The sequence below is a fragment of the Marmota flaviventris genome, chromosome 2 (genome assembly GCF_047511675.1).
Source record: "Marmota flaviventris isolate mMarFla1 chromosome 2, mMarFla1.hap1, whole genome shotgun sequence".
NCBI classification, from domain to species: domain Eukaryota; kingdom Metazoa; phylum Chordata; class Mammalia; order Rodentia; family Sciuridae; genus Marmota; species Marmota flaviventris.
Genome location: NC_092499.1, coordinates 116118563 through 116136121, shown reverse-complemented (window position 1 = coordinate 116136121; position 17559 = coordinate 116118563). Strand labels below are relative to the sequence as shown.

The following is a 17559-nucleotide window of genomic DNA, read 5'->3' as shown; positions in this document are numbered from 1 at the left end:
GTTGGACCCAAGGCAAACTCACCCCATCTTCTAATTCTCTATCAGTGTGCTCTCAAAAAAGCTTACCAGCCACCTTACATCCTTAGTGTGGAAGGGGGGTTGTTCACAGTGCCAGACCCACCCCCAAAGAACTGGATCATGGGCTGCTCTTGGGTTCCTTCGTGGTTGCCAATTTATTGAAAGCTTGGATCTTGTCCTCATTACCAATCTGTTCTAGTCAACTTTTTTGCTTCTGTGATTAAATTATTACCAGAATAATTGCAGAGGAGGAAAGGTTTAGGCTTCAGAGGTCTTAGTCCATAGAAGGCTTGCTCCATTCCTCAGGGCTTGAGGTGAGGCAGAACATCATGGAGGAAGAGTGTGGCAGAGGGAAGCAACTCAAATGGCGATCAGAAAGCAGAGGGAAAAGTCTCCACTTGCCAGATACAAATAACCCAAAGCCAAGCCTCAATTCCTACCTCCTCCAGCCACACCCCACCACTTCAGTTACCACTCAGTTAATCCCTATCAGGGGATTAAATCACTGATTGGGTTAAGACTCTCACAACCCAATCATTTCTCCTATGAACCTTGCATTGTCTCCCCGTGAGCTTTTGGGGGACACACCTCATAGCTAAACCATAGCACAATCCAAATGAGGACATCATTTTGAGAAGAAAGGAAAAAGAAGTTTTAATGTTTGGTTAGCAAAGGAGAAACACAGGGGACTCCTGTCCCAGAGGCTGTGATTCTCCTGTTAGTTTCCAAATGAATACTTGTGTATCTATGGGAAAGAAGGGGAAGTATTTTTCTATAAGTATTTTTTCTATAAATTTGCCATTACAAATTTCAATATGAATATCTATTTTCCTTCTTTTAAGAGGGTAAAAAGATGTATTTCTGTACCCACCTCATCCCCTGTTTTCAGATAATGTTTAACCAAATTGTTATTATTTCCTAATTTGCTTGCTCTTAATATCTACAAAGTTAAATTAGACTACAAGGTGTATGTGTTTCCATAGCAAAGAATAAAGTACAACTTTATTTAGTGGAGAGAGTCTAGACTCTGAATTCAGACAATTCTAGGTTTAAATTTAGTGGCTTAAAACAAGAGCTATTTTATTTCTTGCTGACTCTGTAGGTCACCAGTTTGGGCTAGGCCCTGCCACGTGGTGGTTGCACCAGGACTGGGTGGCTAGGATGGTCACACCACTCTTTCTGTCACATGATTCTGGCTAGTGTGTCTGGGTAGCTGGGCTCTTTTTCTCTGGTGCACTTTCATCCTCAAGGGGGTTGCTGTGCTCACAATGTGCTGGCAGCATTCCAAGAAAGCTAAAGTGGTAGCTGCAAGGTCTCTTGAGGCCTACATGCAGACGTTCACCAGGTTACTTCTACTGCATTCAAAATAAGTTACAAGTCCAGTGAAGATTCAAGGGACAAGGCAATAAATGCCATGTCTTAATAGGAGGAATAACCAAGTCACATTGCAAAAGGGTGGGCTCCCAGGAGTGAAAGACATTAAGATCGCTGCACAATCCACCACCATAAATTAGTTAACTTTAATTCACGCCGTATTTGGAAAGTAGAAACGACAATATTGTAACAGTGGTCCACTTTATGCTTTGAGTGTAGCCCTTGTTGCTCTGCTGCTGCAGCTTATTTTTAAAAGGGACCTGTTTCTTTCTCTTCCTCTCTCTCTCTCCCCCTTCCCCTCCTAATCTCTTTGCCTCCCTAATCTTGGGGGAAACTGTACTTACCTTTCTTCCTCATCCTAGGCAGAGTTATCTGTCTGCAGCACACACCCACCAAAGGAACAAAGTAATTCAAACTTTGGGAATGGCACCAGAAGATGTGGAAATGACTATCTCCTAAATTAACAAGTGAGTTACAACTTACAACAGAGCACACAGGAATGTAGCCTTTGAATTGCCTCTTTAAAAATCCCCCTGTTCTTGATGGGCAGAGTCACAGTCTTTGGGACAGGAGTCCCCTGTGTTTTTTCTTTGCTAGCAAAGCAATAAAACTCTTTTTTCCTTTTCTCAAAACCGTGTTTTCATTACTGGATTGACAATTGGGGCTAAGGACTGAGTTTTCAATAGCAATATGACTTAAACTGCAGGATTCTTAAAGTTTAACAATTATATATGCACTCAGAAGTATTTCTTAAACAACTTTGAAGGAGCATCCTTATTTTAGAAGCTGTTTTCACTATAAACCTAAATATGCAAATAAGTATTCTTTCTTATTATTAATTCAGCCAAGTATTTTTTTTATTTGTTCTTCTTAGATATATATGACAGCAGAGTATATTTTAACATTATACATACATGGATTATAACTTATTCTAATTAGGATGGCCATGCATTTTTAATATGGAAAACATATTAAGATTCACTCAAAGGAACTCCTTTGTAAAATAACTGTGTGGGAAGATCTTTGTGTTATGTAAAAAACATATTCATTTAATATATAAGAGCAAAAACAATTACGTTCAAATGTGTTTACCAAAAATATACTTCCCCATAAGTTTTATTTTTATGTACATATTTTCCATTTTAGATTTTTAAAAATATTGGCTGGTATTGTAAGGTTTGTTTTCACTTTAATTCTTGAAGGGACTTTTGGGTTCTAGCAAACCCCCAAACTTCATATTTTTATTTAATTAATGTTTCTTTACAAATCCTAGGGAAAAAAAAAAGCCAAAGAAATAAAAATATCTTGTTGTTTTTTTTTTACTGTGGAAAACCTTCATCAGAGGCTCTATTTTAACAAATGTATCTGTTTTGCTTTTCACTTTGTGCTTTCTAAAACAGTCCTGTTTTGAGATATATATTAGAACATTGGCAAAAATATTTGTTAAAACTCATCAAAGGTATCACTCTGTTCATTGGTGTATGTAAGCGTGGGAGGTGATAATAGACCTTCCTTGGTTTTTACTTTAATGTTTAAAAATTTTTATTCATGACATTCAGGCATTTTAAAAACTCTTAAAATTTGAATATATTTTTCTAAAAATATTAAGGAACAAAGTTTATTTTTTCCAAATTCCCAATTCTTTAACTTTTAAAGAGTGATTTTGAATAAAATCTTATTTAACCAACCTCAGAACTCTATTCTTATATAACATGCATTATAATTTATTCTACTTAAGATCTATGCATATATTTACACATTATATTTGGAATTTAATTTGTCTTCTTTTGAAGAAGGGTGAAATAGGTGATATTAGAAACAAGTGATATTTATTAAACTTGCAATTTCTGGGTCTATATTTTTAGTAACCTCTTTTGAGGGCCTAGACAGCTCTAATAAGGGAACAAATACCTGCATTAGGGCGGGGTAGACAGTCTGGTATTTAAACAACAGACTAGAATAGAATCAAACTGGGTGGTTAGGAAATCTTGGCAAGGCAGTGCATTCCTAGTCTTTCTGATTCTAGTTCTTAAAAAAAAAAAAAAAGATTTTTTTTTTCCAGATCAAATAGCCACCTGAGATCCTGAAGGGATTAGATTTATTATTTAAATGCTCATCATTATCATCATCATCATCTTAGTTCTTGTCATTTTTATGCAGAGAAATCCAGTGAAGCAGGATTAAGCCTGTTATTGCTGTGTTCAGAAAAGTAATTGATAGAATATAGTTTTCTTTTTCTCTTTGTTCCTTACTGCATACTTTTGCCCCTAGAAGGGTGAGAGAGGTGGATAGGGCATAATTAAATAAAGATAAGGGAAAATCATAAAGAGAAGAGAGCTAGGGGTCTGGGAGAAGGAAGCTAGTAGTACAGCTTTTGTTTTCCTGGTTTATTTTAGCCTTCTTCTTTTCCTTTCCTATTATGTAAGCTCTAATTTGCTGTTGTTACACAAGAGGGAGGAATAAATAATCTTTGGACTAAATGGAATGAGAGAAATATTTCTAACCATCACCAGTCCAGTGAACTGTAGAACAGTTCTTAATTGTGCAGCCTAATCTTTAAGGAATGTTAATGCTTCATGAGCTTTGCTCTCTGCTAAGTTTTAAATTATGGTGGTGATTGTCTTAAGTTTAATAATTGGGAATGTTGATAACTACGGATACTAAAGAATCCTGTAGTATTTTGTTTCAATTAGCTACTGGGGGGAATTTACCTAAATGATACATTTGTATTATTTAGTTTTTATTTAGGGCATATGTATCTTTTCCATTGGAGAAGATTTTAATAGTTGCCTCTACATTCTTTTTTTAAAAGACACTTATCTTGAGGTTATGATTGAGATTGTTTTTAAGGTACTATTTTTTTAAGGTTATTTTTTAGTATAGTTTCAAAGTTTATTTGGGTTTCTAGGTATGAAATGGGTGAGATAGATTATGGTATCTGGTATGTTAAAGTAGTTGATTAGTCTTGTAAACATTTCAAGGGAAGTTAAGATTCAGCCAGTTATTGCTTAATATAAATTCTTGGAAGTGAAAAAAAATAGGATTTTTTTTTAAGACTTTATTATAAAGTGGCCCAAAGAACTTAATGAAAAGGCAGTTACTTTAATCCTTGAAGTCCCTTTTGAAAAATGTTTATGATAAAACTGAGAAATCCCACATTTTACATCTGTTTGGGCCTGCCTTCTCTTCTACCCTTATCTCATCCTGGATCCCCCTTACTGATTATGTGTCTGCTACACTGGCCTTCTTTTAGATAAATCGTACTTTTACTGTTGTTCTCTCTCCTTGGAATGTAAATCCTCATGGGCTGGTTGTTCCTTGTCATTGTGAACTCAACATCATGATTACCTTCTCAGAACAGCCTTTCATGATTAGCCAGCCTCACATTCTACTCCAGCATTGCCTTCATATCTTCCCTATGTTTACCTGATAACTTGTTTTCCTTAGTTGTTCGCTTTCTGTCTTTCCTTATTAGGTCATCAGGTTCCATTAAGGAGAAGAGACTTTGGCTATTTTATTGTTGTATCCCTGGTGCTGTGCCAGACATGTAGAAGGTGCTTCATAAAAGTTTGCATATATAAATGTAGACATTTTCATATGTTTTTGCTGTACAGGACATCTGAGTTTCTTAGGTTTAAATTTTTAAAGAAATATTTGCATTTTTACATTGATTTTTTTTCCAGATAATTAGAGACATGAGAATAGTTTAATTAATAGAAAGAATACCAGGTAGGTGTCAAAACAACAGGATTCTACAGTCATTCTACAGCTTCCTACAGTTATGGCAGACAAAATCCTCTAACCTTGGGGGAGGGGAGAGGGACTGAAGGATGAGTTGATCATCAGTGGCCAATGATGTAATCAAGCATAACTGCATAGTGAAGTCTTTATAACAACCCCAAAAGGATAAGGTTCAGAGAGTTTCTTGCTTGCTGAATACAGGAGGAACTTGGAGGGTGACACTCCAGGAGATGGTAAGAAAACTGTGCTGCTTCCCACATACTTTGCTCTATACATCTCTTTCATCTGACTGTTTATTGTATCCTAGGTAATTATCTTTTCTAATAAATGAGTAAATATAAGCTAATTGCTTCCTTTAATCCTGTGGGCTGCTCTGGCAAATTAATCAAACCAGAAGGGGGGATCATGGCATAACATAAAATTCAGCATAACATAAAATTCACCAGTTAGTCAGAGCATAGGCCACAACATGAGGCAAGTGGTGATTTGTCTTAATCTGTTTTCTGTTACTATAATCAAATGCCTGGGACTTGATCGTTTATAAAGGAAAGAAATTAATTTTGGCTCAGAATTCTAGGGACTGTGAAGTCTTAAGAGCATGCATGGTACAGACGTTTGCTCCACTTGTAGTGAGGTCATCATAACTTGGCAAAAAAAGGAAAGAGCAAGTGGAAGTGACTGGATCATATGATTGCTCTATTTTATATGCCCAACATTGTACAAGAAATGGTTCTCTACGTACTTTCCAATACCTTTGTCTTTTCTTTTTTTCCTTTCTTTTTAATTTTTTTGATAGTCATTATCCAGGTGTGCCAAGGCATAGCTCATTATGGTTTTGATTTGTATTTCTTTAAAGATTACTGACATCTAGAATCTTTTTTAATATGCTTGTTGGCCATTGGTGTGTTAGCTTTGGAGAAATGCACATTCAAATCCTTTGCTCACTAAAAGAGTTAGATATTTGTTTTCCTGTTAAGTCATTTTTTTTAAATATATGTATTTAGTTGTAGATGGACACAATACCTTTATTTTATTTATCTTTATGTGGTGCTGAGGATTGAACCCAGGGCCTGACACATATGAGATGAGCACTCTACCACTAAGCCACAACTGCAGCCCCAGTCATAAGATTTTTAAAAATGTATTTTCTACATACTAACCCCTTATCAGATATATCTTATCAGATATATATATATATATATATATATATATATATATATATATATATATATATATATTGCACATATTTTCTCAAATTCCAGAGGTTGACATTTTACTCTGATTGGAAGGATTGATTGTTTCCTTTGCTACATAGAAGTTTTTTTTTTAATATTTATTTTTTAGTTTTAGATGGACACAATGTCTTTATTTTATTTTTATGTGGTGCTGAGGATCGAACCCAGTGCCTCACGCATGCCAGGTGAGCACACTACCACTTGAGCCACATCTCGAACCCCTACATAGAAGTTTTTAGGTTTGATGTAGTCTTATTCATCTAGTGTTGCCTTTGTGGCCTGTGCTTTTGGTGTCATAGCTAAGGACTCATTGCCAAATCCAATGTCATGCAGGTTTTCTTCTAGGAGTTTTATCATTATGGGTCTTAACAATTAGGTCTTTTATCCATTTTGGGTAAATTCTTGTATCTTCTGTAAAATAAGGGTCCAGCTTCATTCTTTTGCAGGTGGATATCCTGTTTCCCTGGTAGAATTCGTTGAAGAGACTATTCTTTACCCAATGAATGATCTTAGCACTGCTGTCAAAGGTCTTTTGAAAGTATACATGAAGTTTATCTATTTATTCTATTCCAGACTATATATAACCTGTCTTTATGCCAATACCAAACTGTTTTGATTACTGTGGCTTTGTAGTATATTTGAAATCAAGAAGTATGAGATGACTAACTTTGGTCTTTTTTTTTTTTTCTTTTTCAAGATTATTTACTTATTTGTGGTCCCTTGAAATTCCACATGAATTTTAGAATGGATTTTTCAATTTCTGCAAAAAAAAAATGCCATTGGAATTTGGAAGATTGTATTGATCTGTAGATCACCTTGGGAAGTATTGAAATCTTAACAACATGAAGTCTTCCAAGTTCATGAACACAGGATATTTTCCCATTTATTTGTGACTTCTTTAATTTTTTTTCAGCAATGTTTTGTAGTTTTCAGTGTACAGATTTTTTTACTCCCTTGTTTATTAAATTTATTCCTAAGTATTTTAGTTTTTTTGATGCTATTATAAAGGGAATTATTTTCTTAATTTTTTCATATTATTCATTGTTAATGTATACAAATGCAACTAATTTGTGTGTTGCTTTTGTATTCCTCAACTTTACAGAATTTATTCTAACAGGCTTGTTTTTGTGAGGGGGTGGAACTTTTTTGGTTTCTACATGTCATCAGTGAACAGAGACGATTTCACTTCTCTCTTTCCAATTTGGATGTCTTTTCTTTGCACCTACTCTCCTTAGCCCTCTCCTCCCTCAGCTGCCCCTTTCTTTCCCTTTTCCTTCCTTCCTTTCTAATTGCTCTGACTACTGTATTGAATAGAAGACTAGAGTGGGCAACCTTGTTTCATGTCTGATCTTACAGGGAAAGCCTTCAGTCATCTAGAGCTGTGCATGACATTGTCAGTGCACTTTTCATATATGGTCTTTATTACATTGAGGTAGTTTCCTTCTCTTCCTGTTTGTTGAATATTTTTACCTTTGAAGTCATATCTTGTCAAATTACTTTTTCTGCTTCAATTGAGATGATGTCCTTCATCCTGTTAATTTGGTGTATTACACTGATTGGTTTTCCCATCTTGAGTCACCTTGCCTTCCAGGAGTAAATTCTGCTTAGTTTGGGTATATAATCCTTCAAAAGTTCTGTTGAATTTGGTTTGCCCCCTGATTATTTTTATTATTTTTGAAGCAAATACCAGATGTCTTATCGTTTATCTAAAAATGTTTCCTGAAAAAGGGGATTAAAAAATCATAGTGACATTATTACCAAACCCTTGATTTATTATAATTCTTTAATATCATCAAATATCCAGTCAGTAGCTATGTTTTCTAAAATAGTTAATTAAGATACTTAAGTTCCATGCCTAGTGATTGATTGGTATATTTCTGAAGTCATTTAATTATATAGGAATTACACAAATTAGTTGCGTTTGTATACATTGACAATGAATGATATGAAAAAAATTAAGAAAATAATTCCCTTTATAATAGCATCAAAAAAACCTAAAATACTTAGGAATAAATTTAATAAACAAGGGAGTAAAAAAAAAAAAAAGGTTCACTTTTTTTTTCTTTTTTCTTTTTTGGTGGTATCATTATTCTACTGCTAAGATACATCCCCAGCTCTTTTTATTTTTTATTTCGAGACAGCCTGTCACATCATGGCTGAGAATCTAAGTTGCTGAGGCTGGCCTTGAACTTGAAGTTCTCCTGCCTCAGCCTCCCCAGTCACTGGGATTATAGATATGTGCCACTGTACCTGACCTATAGGTCTACTTCTCTTTTTTTCTTGTTGTATTTTTAGAAACCACAATTTTCTCTATGATAGAACTTTCTGATTCATCCTTGTATTGTAGTTTATTATGTTCCTTTGTCCTCTGAATTTCTTGTAGTTAGAGGTTTAGATAAATGTTTACTTTTAAAATTCTGGGTTTGATGCTATTATAAAAGGAACCTAAGATCTACTTATCTTTTAGTGATGTTAATAGTCTTTGAGGATCATTGCTTAGATCCATTGATTATATAAGGATTACAAAATGGTGAAATTCTAATTCTTTTTTTTATTGGCTATTATACCTTTATAAATATAAACTTACCCTCATCAACTATTTTAGTTACCCCCAGGCATAGTTGACATAGGAACATAGGAAATGCAGAAAAAGTGCTTGAAGTTTTTTTCTTTTTCTTTTTTACTTTGGTAGTTTTTAAAAGAATTTTCTTCTGTTCAGCATCTCTGAGCAGGAGCTCTGTGACCATCACCAATGCCTTCCAATTTTTGGACATTAATATCTGCCAGGCACAGTGCTGACCTTTCCTATGTATTACCTATTTGACTTTATATAGATAGGTTCTCTTTGTACTTGAGGCAACTGAGGCTTATAAAGTATAAATAAATTCTACTTGTACACAGCGGGAAGATAGCAGAACTGGAATCTGAACCCAGGTTTGCCTGACTCCAATACATATTCTTCAACTATTGTTTATGGTACTTTCTGAAGGACCCAGTGGGATTTGAAGAGTGGTGAAGAGAGACTTGAGACATAGATTTTACAGGAGGTAAGGGTCTAGAAGGATTTTTTAAAATACCTTTATTTTATTTACATATATGTGGTGCTGAGGATTGAACCCGGTACCTCATCTATGCTAGGCAAGCGCTCTACTGCTGAGCTATGACCCCAGCACCCCCCACCCCCAAGGATTTTTAATTGATAACAAGCTGTAGGGTCTATTCAGTTGCAATCAGCTGAGCCACTCTTGGGCTTCCTACTTGTTGTCTGAAGGTGGACAGTTTACTGGGAAACAATGTTGCTAGTAAAAATATGTTCCAGATCTGACCTTGTTAGCAATGTCTCCCAAGAGAAAGAGGGGTCCTCAAACAGTTTTAGATTTATTTAGTTATATGTGGTGCTGAGAATTGAACCCAGTGCCTCACACATGCCAGGCAAGTACACTGCTGCTGAGTCCCAGCCCTAGCCCTCCAAATTACTTTCTTAAAAAAAAATAGCTTTATAATTTCAAATAGACATAGAAAAGATTTTAGACATCTAGTCAAATTATAGAGGTACTGGGGAGATAGGCAGTAAGTTATATACCAAACAGGTAAATTATAATATAATGGCAGATGCTATTAAGTATTTTGAAGGAAAGTACAGTGGCACAGGATAAAGAGTGGTGGGGTCAAGCAGATGGGGGCTGCTTAGATACAGAGATCTGAAAAGCATTTATTGAGAGAATGACATTTGAGAAGAACCTGAATGAAGGTGAGGGAAGAACCTTCAAGACAACAGGGGACAGCAATAGCAGGGATTTGCTTAGGATTCCTTGGCAACAGCAGTGAAGGAGTGTGTGAGAGTAGGAGCTGGAGACTGAGCCACAGAGTGGGGAGGCTTGGGACTTTCTCTGTACACTAGGACACTCATATCCTATCTTCTTGAGCGTGGGCAGCTTCTTCTATGGCTTTAATTACTCCTTACAAGTTTCCCCCTTCTTTTTATTTCTTTTGCTGATGCTGTCCTATGTCAAGAAGAATGTACTTGCTTTGTTAACCAAAGGATAAGACCTGAGTTCTATTCCAGATTTCCTCTGAAGAAGATTGAATAGGCTGGGTGGAGTTTCTTGACTCAGTCAGATAAATCCATTGTGATAGCTCATGGATTGGGGGGGGGGGGAAATCATTGTTCTGAAAGTAATACATATATACTTTAAAATTAAAAAATGGACCTGATGTTTTAAAATTAAATAGTAGGAAATAGATTTCTTGCTGAAGTTCATAACAGAATTTTGTACTGGGCACATGATCCATAGGCTAGCAGTTACCTCCTTCCTATAAATGCTTGTGTTGGAATGCTTTGCATTCCCAGGAAACATTTTTCCTGAATGTGCCTTTTTGGAGGAAGTATAAAATTATTCTTATACTATTGTGGTAAATAAAACATGGTTTAAAAAAGAATCCTGAACTTGTGGGTGTATCAACTTGATAATGTGTGGAATGTTGGTACAAGTATAGATATTGTAGAGAATATGGAGGAGTCCTCTGCTTTGTCCCCAAACAGAATTTCATTTATGGTCTAGTTCAATATTTAATGCCTCCTTTAGTGTTTAATCAGTTTATTTGTTTTTTAATCTGCCAAATCCAGATAATTTGACTTTCCACTGATAAAATATTTACTTGTTATAACAGGCAGGGTGCTAAACTTGGAAATTAAAGAGTACTGAGTTAAATTTAAAATTTGTTGAAAAGTATTCATCATGATGTAGTCTATTTAATGTCTTGGCAGTTCCTCTGTCTCTTCTCATTTAACATGCAAGGAGACAGACTGGCAGCAGTTGTAAGCTGAAACTTGGTTGTATGCGGAATGAGATTGGTATGGGTACTAAAATGGAGGAAATTTGAAAGTGTTACTGTGAGTGTGTGCGTTTCCTTAAATTAAAGTGTGACACACTGGCTTTAAATAGAATTTTATATTCTGTTTGTCAAGGCTATTATAACTCCATGATAGATGATCCTAAGACTGAAACTGGTTTTAAATATTGTTTTGTAGGATAACCAAATTTGTCTCTTAACAGTGTTGTCATTATGTCACACAAGTTGTTTTTATATAATAAGCATGTTTTACAACATGTTTGAGTCATTTTCCCAGGAGACCTGAAATTTATTACTCAGAAGAAAAGCATGCCTTTACAATATATTCTTAGCTGCTCCTTTCTATTACTCAGCTGTCAGGTCCTATGGAATCTAAAATAGAACTCCATCAACGGGAGACAGTCTCTGCATTGTTTACTGGACCTTTCGGATGTGGACAGTTTTATCATGCACTGCAGAGTCTCTGTTGCAGTTTCAAAGCAGCAGGATGCAGAGTACTGTTCAGGTTTTCTAGTGGGGTCCTTGAAAGGGAGGACTTTGAAAGACAGTCTCTAAAGAACAAGAAATAGGAGGAGTTACAGTACCTGACTTGAGGCTCCTGTTAATCAAGTGCTGCGCTGTGAGGAAAATAATTTTCAAGCGTTATGAAGGCGGAGAAGGATCCTGAAGACGAAGAAAATATCCTTAGAGATCCAAGCTAAGTGTAGCACAGCATGTGAGGGACTGAGTCACCCCACTCATTAGGCGTTTGTGTGAAGGCTTGCTTTGTGAGCTGCAGAGATTTGTAATTTAATGCAGAGTGGTTTGCCGTTAGCAACAAGAAACTAAATCCTGTCTATGATGAGCTGTTGGTTTTCTTGTGCTCCTAAGAACAGAGTAGGTATCCTAGTAGTTCAGTGTAACAAAAGGTTCTCATTCGGCTTTCTGAACTGTGTTCTTTTAAAATGTGCTGTTTTATTAATTTTGCTTTCTTTGGATTACTCTTCTTCCTGATTTGCCATTAGGATTAGTGATAGAAAATAAAAGTTCTTGTTTGTTTTCTTGGATTAAAAAAGCACATGGTAGAATCTTAATCATTAAGCAGCATTACTGTTAACTGACACTGGACCAGAATTGAAAATGGAGCTTGATGAAGTAGACTGAAAATCACATCCTCATGTGAGACTTTGATCCTGTTTAATTGTTTTTTTTTTTTTTAAAGCCTTCCTTTGGAATTATGTAGCTTTTTACTCCACCAGCTAGTTGGAAATAATGATTGTTTTATTTGTAAGGATAAACTAATCAATACAGAGAAAGTGTGTTAAATATGACTTAATCCCTGAGGCATTTGAAAGTGTGGCGTCTTTTAGGTCTGCATCCACTACCATTCCTCAAATCAGAGTCACTACACTGTTTTGGTCTGCACTAGAGAAAGGTAGTGCCTAAAATGTAACTTAGATTTTGAGCCAATAAATAGTGTTATTCTCTACTCATAATTGTCAATTTTAACTTCTGAATTTAGAAAGAAGTGGGTTAATCTTCATATTGTTATAGATTTCAAGACAATTATTAAGTCTGTAGGTACTTGAACCAGGTTCCATAAAAATACTGAGTTTCAAGAGTGAGTTAAAATTTTAATGTATTTATCTTTTTATACACAATTTTAATATTTTTAATGAGTACTTTGATATTTAGCTAGAAAATTGGTGTTTTTTTCTTTTTGTGGTTCAGAGAGGATATTAGATATAAAATAATCTTGCTGATTAAACAAACATTTAGGGAATCTGTCAGTAAATAACTTCCCCCGCAGAGGTTTGTTATGATATTTGTAAGCATAGGATTTGCTTTATAAGTTATGTGAAAAATGTGTAGATATTTTTTGTTCTAGAAATAGTACTGGATTTAGCACAGAATTAAGCAGGAAGTTGATATATATTTTAAAAGGTTAAAATCTTGAATGTGTAAACAACATGTATTTAATTTCTGTGTTCTTTAATTTCTGCTTACTGAGAATAATATCTTAAAATGAACTTTCTTCAAATCAAAGCTAAATATAATCTTAGTACAATTAAATATATATACAAGTAAATATTATTTTAAAAAACTACCTTTTTAAAAAAAGTTTTTTGAGTTGTAGATGAGCACAAAATCCTTATTTATTTATTTATTTACGTGGTGCTGCAGATTGGGCCCAGTGCCTCACTCAACTACTGAGCTACAACCCCAGCCCTAAAAAACTACTTTTGATCTTCATTTTTAAAACATGTATTGAATTTTTGTTAAAATTAAAAATCTTTTTTATAAAATTAAAATGTAGTAAATGTAAAGAAGAAAATGAAAGTCATTTCTAATTTTATTATTTTAGATTCTAAGAAATTAATACTTTAGAGTCTTTCTAGTTTTTTTTTTTTTTTGGTGTAGAAGTTCTTTTTTTATCCTAATATATAAGCATAATGAGTTTCTTTCTGTATTGAGTGTGTGTGTGTGTGTATTATTTGCCTTATAGAAATAAATATATTTCTAACAGTACCTTTAAATAAGTGGGAGAGGAATATGGTTTCTTAAAATGTATACAGAATTCTATGGCTAACAGTCCTGGGGGCCAAATCTGAAAGGGATTTGGGGAATAGGAAAAGCAACTGATTTGGGAGAAGTCAAGATTGGGCTTGGCGACTTCAGCCATTTAATGTCCCCAGAGCATTGACTCTCCACATCTGTTAAGTAGAGAAGATAATTTTAGTTTACTAGGGTTTTTATGGGTCATTTATGTCTGGCACAGGGTGGCTTTAGTAATTATTAATTTCCTTATTTTCTCCCTGAGGACAAAGGGAACAGGACAGAGAAAATGAGAAGCATACTTTTTCTCAAAAGTACAATGTAAACTACACTTGAATGTCCTGTGTCCTGGGAAGGTTTTGTAACTGCTGTTCTACTGAAGTTAGCACAGCACAGAGAAGGAAGTTTGGGATGCTGTTGGAAAAGGAGGAATGTCTTACGCAGTACCACTTTCCCTTCTTTTTTCCTTCCTCCTCCACAAAATCTTACTAATATACTATGCCATGTTTCCTTTTTTTTTCCTTTTTGTAGCATGCAGCAGATTGGAATAAATATGATGACCGGTTGATGAAAGCTGCAGAGAGAGGGGATGTAGAAAAAGTATCCTCAATCCTTGCTAAAAAGGGAGTCAGTCCAGGCAAACTAGATGTGGAGGGCAGATCTGCGTAAGTATTGCCCGTGATGAAAGCATGTCTGAAGAAAATTTGGGTAGAATGTTGGGATACAAATGAAATTTTGTGAACTATGGATATTAATTTTTAATTAAGAAGTCTCTACCAAAACTCACTGTTAAAACTTTCAAACAGCTGGGTGTGGTGGTACATACCTGTAATCCCAGCAGCTAGGGAGGCTGATGTAGGATTCTGAGTTCAAAGCCAGCCTCAGCAACTTAATGAGGTTCTAAGCAACTCAGCAAGACCCTGTCTCTAAATAATAATTTTTAAAAAAGAAAAATCCACTGGGTATGTGGCTCAGTGGTTAAATGCCCCTTAAATCCCTGGTATCAAAACAAAAAACAAAACAAAAACCTTTCAAACAAGCTAATTTAAGAGATTCTTTACTATTTTTTTAATGATTGTTCTAATTTAAAAGATTCCCAAGTGAGAGAGAGAACACCAGATTACTCTGATGGTCTAGCTGTTTAGGCCCAAGAGTAAACCATGGCCTATAGTTATTTGATGCATTTTTATTGATAAGATTTTTTCATATTTCCATATTTGATCTTCAGAGCAGCCCTATAAAAGAAGTAGAAAAAAAGTTTACGGAAGTTAGAACGCTTGCTTTAATCTCATGGAAAGTCACAGAACTAGGATGTGAGCCCAAGCTTTTTTCTTTGAAGAGTTCTGTAAATTTTACTGTCTTTCCCCCCAAGTCCCTGATCTATTTTTTTTAAAACTTAGATACTTAAATGAGAATGTTCAGAACAGAATGGAAGCAGAATAACTAGTGTGTCCTAGAGAGACATAGGTAGTGATCCTGCTCTTGTTTTTGTTACTGAGAAGGACAGCTGGCTAGTTTATGTGCTTATGAACCATGTGTCTCTTCCCCCACCCATCCCAAATCTTCATTGCTTCCCTTCCTGTTGAGGGTGGGGATCAGTTGGTTTAAAGGGTAGATATAGATTCTGTTAAGACCCTTTATAATTATAGCAGTTAAAACCCTATCTGGGCATCCTTCCAAAGTTAAAGGTGAAAAGTCCCATTTCCTAAAATTCCTCAGTCTTATACTTGTAAGCGTTTATTCAGAATATTATAGGTGGAAACCAAAGACTAAATATAGAAATGAATATTAGGAAGTGAATAGTTAATGTTTGATGGAGGTCATTACCTTGGAATGCTTAGACTTTTAAATATAGTAAAAATAGTAAAGCATGACTATAAATTAAGTAGTTTTAAAGATAATACAAAGTTTGAAATAAACAATAAAATTTGAAAAGTTAAACATTTATAATGTTTCAGTTTCATCAAGTTATAATTTGATAGTTATAGACACATTGGTTGTTTTTGCTTTTCCCTATTTTTTTTTCTAAATTTTAAGTTATTTATGAAAATGGACTCACAGTAGAAATAATTAAAATTTAGTATCTGTAAGTGATTTTGTTTTTCCAGAAACTCTGAGATGTTAAAAGATAAAGGAAGTCTTCTGTGGTGTGAAACTCTTTGGTGAAACCTCGTTTCAGCCCATCCCTGTTTTCAGTGTTTTGAATGAACGATCTTTGAGTTTTTGTTTGAATTTTTGATCTAAGGTTCAGTTTTGGGTGAAATTACTTATAAAGTATAAAATTTAGTATCATTCGATGAACTTTGAATTCTAGTTTGTGAAATAAATGAATAGAATTAATCTTTGAGGTTTTCAGTGTAAGAAGTAGAATTCTTCCTGGGATTCATGGGATAAAATATTTTCAATTTTTATTCACACATGTAAACTATATTCCTCCTTAGTTAAAGCATTTAGTGTTTAGTTAAGTATAGGACATTACAAATGCATCTTTTGTATTATCTGTAATTATAAAAACAATTTTATTCTGAATTTTTTTAATTTTGAAATTTAAAGCAAAAAAATGTAATAAGTTCTTCTTGATCTCAGTGTTATTTAACAAATGAAATATTTGAAGCCTAGCCATTGTCACTGCAAGGATCTGTTTCTTTCCTGTGTACCTCTCTCCTAGGGCACAGCCTTTGGAACTTCCAGTCCCAAATAGGCAGGTTCACCAAGGATCCCCACCACCAATGACAGAACTACGGGCTCTAGATTTTCACTTCCCTTCCCCCAGTGGCTTTCAAAGTGGTGTTCAACCTCCCAACTGCTTTCTCCGGAATCAGCAAATGTTCACAAGGAAGAAGTGGCCTCCGCTCAGATACTAAGCTCTCCCCTCTGGGCGTCTGTCTTCCCTTGCATCCTGGCCTAGTCATTTCTTTACTATCTTTCCTCGAGGATATGTTTATATTTTGTGCAGCTTTTCTATTTGTCCTCAGAGGTACTGATTGTCCAAATTATCTATATCTTCCATTATGGAAGCAGAAATTCGTCTCTTGATTCTTAAATGGAAAACCTAAGAACTGATATTTTAATTGCAAAAGAGTATTTTTGTGAAGCAGTTTTTCATATTCCTTTACAGTTCTTTGCTCACATTTTAATAATTGATGTATCGTCTTTCTGAAGCACATTTACTATTTATAGCATACCGATATTAATAATTCATTATAGATTTGTTCTGATTTCTGACTTTTAGCATGTCATTCTTATAATATTGATTGATTTTGAAGAAGGGGGTCTTCTAAATTTTGTGAGCCAAGAGATGAAAACAAGCAAGCAAACAAAAAGTGTTATCTCCAAGATCACTGGGGGGCTAAGTATCTGTGTGAAGGAATTAGCAGCGCCCAAAAGGCTCTCATAGTGCATTGCATAGTATAATTCATTCAGTATTGCAGAGAGATTGAACGATATCCTCAGCCTTAATATATACTTAATAAATATAAACTATATTTCTCCTTAATTAAAGCATTTAGTAAGTAGTCAAGTATAGGTCATTACAAATGTATCTTTTGTATTATCTGTAATTATAAAAAACTTTATTCTGATTTTTTAAATTTTGAAATTTAAAGCAAAAATGTAACAATTATTTCTTGATTTCAGTGTTATTGCAAAGATTGAACAATATCCTCAGCCTTAATTATTCTGTTAGAAGGAGAACTAGTCTGACTCTTAAGAACACTATATACCTTTTATCAGAAACATCTATTTTTCTTTAATTCAGTTTGTATTCAAACCTGCTTTTTTTTTTTTTTGTTTAAAGGAATGC

The 17559-nt window shown here is 34.6% G+C and overlaps 1 protein-coding gene across 4 annotated transcripts in view; it reads left to right on the top strand.

Annotated features, from left to right (window-relative positions):
* Window positions 1-17559, top strand: part of Uaca (uveal autoantigen with coiled-coil domains and ankyrin repeats) — a 100505-nt gene that overhangs the window by 43856 nt on the left and 39090 nt on the right. For 2 of the 4 annotated variants that reach the window (XM_027926006.2, XM_071608433.1), the window contains one exon: window positions 14289-14422. In XM_027926006.2, the coding sequence (XP_027781807.2) occupies window positions 14289-14422 (134 nt within the window). Of the gene's footprint in view, window positions 1-11642; window positions 12099-12276; window positions 12381-14288; window positions 14423-17559 lie in introns of those variants that run through there. The other 2 variants (XM_027926007.3, XM_071608432.1) reach the window with 2 other exon arrangements.